The sequence below is a fragment of the Bombus vosnesenskii genome, unplaced genomic scaffold, assembly GCF_011952255.1.
Source record: "Bombus vosnesenskii isolate JDL3184/JDL3185 unplaced genomic scaffold, Bvos_JDL3184-5_v1.1 scf7180000014824, whole genome shotgun sequence".
In the NCBI taxonomy this organism is placed as follows: domain Eukaryota; kingdom Metazoa; phylum Arthropoda; class Insecta; order Hymenoptera; family Apidae; genus Bombus; species Bombus vosnesenskii.
In genome coordinates, this window is record NW_022883669.1 from 172,071 (window position 1) to 176,985 (window position 4,915).

The following is a 4,915-nucleotide window of genomic DNA, read 5'->3' on the forward strand; positions in this document are numbered from 1 at the left end:
TCCGTTCTCTCTTACAGATTAGTGGTACAGTAAATGAATTTAGTAAAGAACCGATGATTACATTGCAAATAAAAGTGAAACGAGGAAGTTTTAATTATTTCTTCTTCTCCTCTTGAGTTGCATAAACTAGGAAACATAAATTCATATTAATTATCATGATCTATTGAAAAAAATAATATCTTTCAACTGTGTAATTTCTTTAAACATTTTTTGATAATTTTTCTTTGTCTCAAATGTAAATTTATATCTAAGTTTATTATTTTCTCTTTATACTGAAATATAATTTCTTTACCTATAAATAAAATATGAAGATAAAGTGGAAATGCTTATTTCTTCTTTCTTTTTCCGTGTACAATTGTTTGCTATCCTTGTTTAGAAACAAAAGTAAAAATTTCATATATTTGCCTTTTAAAAAATGAAATGAAAATCTAGTGCAGCAATAAATATATTTTTTTATCAATACTAATATATAAGTTTGTATAAAAAAGTTATTAAAAATTATAAAAATATATATGATGGATTACTTAGAAATCTGCTACATTCTGTAAAATGTTATATTGCAACTCTATTGCCATCTGTCGATGCAGAGCTAGAAACCAGAAATGAATTGTAAAGTTATGTTTCTCAGTGTACATTTAATTTCATCGATTAAATAAAAATTTCATAATTAAAAAAGTTGTAAGAAAGAATAATTATATGGACTATTCATATTGCAATTAAATTTTACATATTCTTGTATATAGACAGAGTTAATTAAAGATGAATAACATATTAAGGTTACGTTGTATCGCCAAGTGCTTTAATACTCGTCATTTTTCTGCAAAATATACATTAGATGCCGAAAACAGACAATTGTATGAAGATATTTTTCCTGATATTTTCATGTGAGTTTCAGCAACACCTGTTTTAAATCTTCATATAAAACAAACAAGTTTTAAAAAACAAAATAAAATTTTAGTGATAACATAAAAAAGTTATGGAAAAGTCCACCACAATGTATATACGCTGGATTCGATCCCACTGCGGACAGTTTGCATATAGGAAATTTGTTAGTTCTAATAAATCTTTTACATTGGCAACGTTGTGGTCATCAAGTGATCATCCTGTTAGGAGGTGCAACAGGCTCAATCGGTGACCCAAGTTTTAGAAAAACAGAACGCGTTGAAATAGAACATCTTATACTCCAGGAAAACATAGAATGTATAAGAAATGATGTCAAAAATATTATCAGGAATCATGCAAAATATTTTTGTAAAAACCATCAACATTTGGCTCCCATAAAAATATTAAACAATATAGAATGGTATAAAGATATGAATTTGCTTTCATTTATTACGGACATTGGAAAGTATTTCAGAATGGGTACAATGCTTGGTCGTTCATCTGTGCGAAATAGATTAGAATCCACAACTGGAATGAGTTTTACAGAATTCAGTTACCCCCTTTTCCAAGCATATGATTGGCTTTACTTACACAGTAAATATAACTGCTTGTTTCAAGTTGGAGGTCAAGATCAAATGGGAAATATAGTATCTGGTTATGATTTAATCACTAAATATACCAAAAATCAAGTTTATGGCTTAACGCTACCATTAATCACAGCCCAAGATGGACTAAAATTTGGAAAATCTACAGGCAATGTAGTTTGGCTCTCACCTACAAAATCTTCTAGCTTTCAACTGTATCAGTATTTTATTAGAATAGAAGATGCAGTTGTTGAAAAATTCCTTTATTTCTTCACATTTTTATCTGTACATAATATTAAACAGATTGTACAAGAGCATTTTAAAAGACCAGAACTGAGACTAGCACAAAAAATTCTAGCTGAAAAAGTTACAATATTGGTTCATGGAGGTAATCAAACAAGTTTTCCATCTAGGGATTAAAAACTATTAAATTATTTTCATTTCTATGCAAGTTTAACTGTACATATTTTGTTGCAGAAGAAGGATTACTTGCAGCAAAGAGGGCATCTGCTGTTCTTTATGATAATTCTATTGATTCTTTAGCAAAAATGCAAGCGGATGATCTAGTACAGATATTAGATGGTGCTACTGTAGTAGAACTTCTATCTGAACCAGGTATTAGTGTTTATGACTTAGCTATGAAAGCAAACTGTTTTAAAACAGATCATGATGCAAGGAGAATTATAGCAGCTGGAGGTTTCTCCATTAATTATCAAAAAATTACGAATTCAGCAGAACTCATCGTACCTGGAATACATATATTAAGTAATAATATATCATTACTTAGAGTAGGGAAAAAGACCTATCATGTTGTACGCTGGTTATAAAATAAACCATTTATGATTAAAATTTATGTAACTTTAATAGAAGATGTTGTCTACTGATATTAAAGTAGTAATTTCCTTCTGATTTTTAAATATATATAGTAATCGTAATTTTCTTGACATTATAAAAAATAACATGTTTAATAAAAAAGTATTTATTTTTTATAATCTTGAGATATAACAATTTATTTAATAAAAAAATTTAATATACGATTTTTTCTACATTGTTATATTAAAGAATCTTCTGACCGAATATATTCTCCTACATCAGCTTGATGAAAACATACTGTTGCCATTGGGTCTGCATATTTACAATCCATTGTACTTTTAGCGGTGACACCAAAACCCTAAAATAGTAATTTTGGCAATTACAAATTTTTAATGAAATATAGATCAATCACAAGATATTGAAATTTTTCGAGAAATGAATTACAGTAAAAATACTTTAGTTACCAGTGGAATATCATTTGTGGAAAAAATAACAACTCCTTGATACTGAGGAGTATTTTCTGTAATTCGACCTATACCAGACTTACAAATATGATGTCCATACAAAAACTGTTGTTCAGCTGACGATTTTACCCAAATTTTATGCTAGAAGAAGACATTATAATACCTATATATATTCACACAGGTTTATAAATTATAATTTAAAATTGAATTGATATTAATAATAAAATTTAGATGATTGATTTATTTGTTTGGAGCAATGTGGAAAATACGCTTGTAATGAATGTAAAAACTATATGGATTTCAGTGATACATTATCATTGTATCTATAAAATGTTAGTAAGAAACAATATACTGAAATTTAACATTATAATAAAAGTGACATAATTACTTGTGCATAAGGAGCCAGCTGATGTAAAGCAGTGATGTGAAGCCTAAATTTTCCAGATTTTGTAAATTTTCCAAAACATATTCCAAAACTTGCCAATTTTTCTGGATTTACCATACTTGCTAATGATAAAATCTTTTCAGAAACGTAATATACTCTGCCTTTCTTTTCTCGAAAACAATAAACACCATCTGGTCGGTCAAGTAATAATTTAACGTTAGTCCCAATACTAGAAAAAGCATAAGAAATTAAAAGAGATTATAAAGGAGATTATAAATTAACATTTATTTTATTATATTTATATTTTTTTTTACTTATTTTTGAAGTTATTTTACTTAATCTCAATACAAAGAAATTATTCGGAACTTACTATTTTGTTAATTTTTCCAAAACAAGTTTCGTCTTATCTTCAGTTAACCGCTTCATACTTTATGTATTTATAAATTACCTAAACTTTTGTATTGTGAAATGTTAAAATTGTCTATGATATTATTGAATTATTTTTGTTTGATCATTTATAATTCTTTTACTACATTCTATTCATAATTACTTATGAAGTTTCTTAAAATAAACAAATCACGAATAAGGTTAAGTCAAGAAACATGTGTTTTTAATAAATTGCCTACGTCTAGAATATTACAAGATAAGAAACTCATATACAGATTTTTATTAAAGTATATGAACCATAATGAAAGGCAGATAAGGTGTGCTCTTGCACAGCCCCTTTATTAACCAATGTCATGTCTCTCCATCTAGCGGTCATGTTTGCCTTGTTCAGAAATTATATCTCGCACAAGTAGAGGGAAGTTTGAAAAGTATCACGCAGTAAAAGTGAAATACAAGAAAACCTCTAAGGACAATAACAAATCCAATGCACGAAAAATATCAATTAATATAAATTGTGGGTAAGGTATTTTTTAAATTAAATAATTAGTTTTAGTAGTCTATGAAACATTTATTAAAATATATAAAAACACTTAATTTAATAATTATGTTAATGATTTTTGTTAAATGAGAAATTTCTGGTTTTTAACTAATCTGCTTTTCTTGTTTTGCTATAAGATTCTCTTCTTTTCTTATTTAGTTTCCGGAGCCTTATATAAGACAAAGAATGATTTCCGATGGGATTGTAACTTGTGAGATACTTAATTTTGTATTAAAAATTTCAGCGGCTTTTATAAAGCTATTTTTCAATGAGGTAAGCGAAGACTCCGGTAGGGCACACTTTATCTACTTTTCAATAAGATATACATATAATTACTTTTATTACTCCTGAAACATTATTTCTAGAAGTACAAAGAATAATTACGTATTTCGTATTTTTATACTCTGTGAAAGAACCATTAAATCACTAATAAAAATATAAAATTGTGTAAAAATCCTCAGTGTACATTTTTGAATAAGATAAGTGAAAGTCAAGAGCATGTGAATGCTCATCTGTGCGAACCAATCAATTGTTGTGTCTCTGTGCGGTCCATTCATTGGTCGTTTTGACGGATAGAAGCCAATCTGGCGTCAAAGTAACATGGAAAATACCCTAAAAATACTCAATTTTATATTTTCATAACTTTTGAGTCAATAGATTCCGCATCTTAAAACTTACAGTTTCAGATCTTACATGTTGAAAATGACAAGATTGTCAATAGTGAGACAGTAATTCTTAGTCTTCTAAAGTAAAGTCTAGCCATCATATATATTTCCAGGATCAATGTCTAGTAATTTTCTCAAGTTTCAGTCCAACAATCGACAATATAGAATAGAAGCGTGGTAAAAACAGCGCTTGCGTG

The 4,915-nt window shown here is 28.0% G+C and overlaps 2 protein-coding genes across 2 annotated transcripts; one reads left to right on the top strand and one right to left on the bottom strand.

The window, feature by feature from the left end:
* Positions 1 to 583: 583 nt before the first annotated feature.
* LOC117240653 (tyrosine--tRNA ligase, mitochondrial) lies at positions 584 to 2,400 on the top strand. The gene is made up of 3 exons (XM_033506678.1): positions 584 to 884; positions 959 to 1,854; positions 1,944 to 2,400. Exons 1-3 carry the CDS (start codon positions 760 to 762, stop codon positions 2,291 to 2,293), a joined length of 1,371 nt encoding a protein of 456 aa, XP_033362569.1. The 5' UTR covers positions 584 to 759; the 3' UTR covers positions 2,294 to 2,400.
* A 78-nt stretch (positions 2,401 to 2,478) lies between these two features.
* On the bottom strand, positions 2,479 to 3,787 carry LOC117240654 (60S ribosome subunit biogenesis protein NIP7 homolog). Its single transcript, XM_033506679.1, has 4 exons — positions 3,499 to 3,787; positions 3,132 to 3,357; positions 2,744 to 2,884; positions 2,479 to 2,637 (listed from the first exon to the last, which is right to left on the bottom strand). The coding sequence occupies exons 1-4, from the start codon at positions 3,552 to 3,554 to the stop codon at positions 2,518 to 2,520; spliced, it is 543 nt and encodes a 180-aa protein (XP_033362570.1). The 5' UTR covers positions 3,555 to 3,787; the 3' UTR covers positions 2,479 to 2,517.
* Positions 3,788 to 4,915: the final 1,128 nt, after the last annotated feature.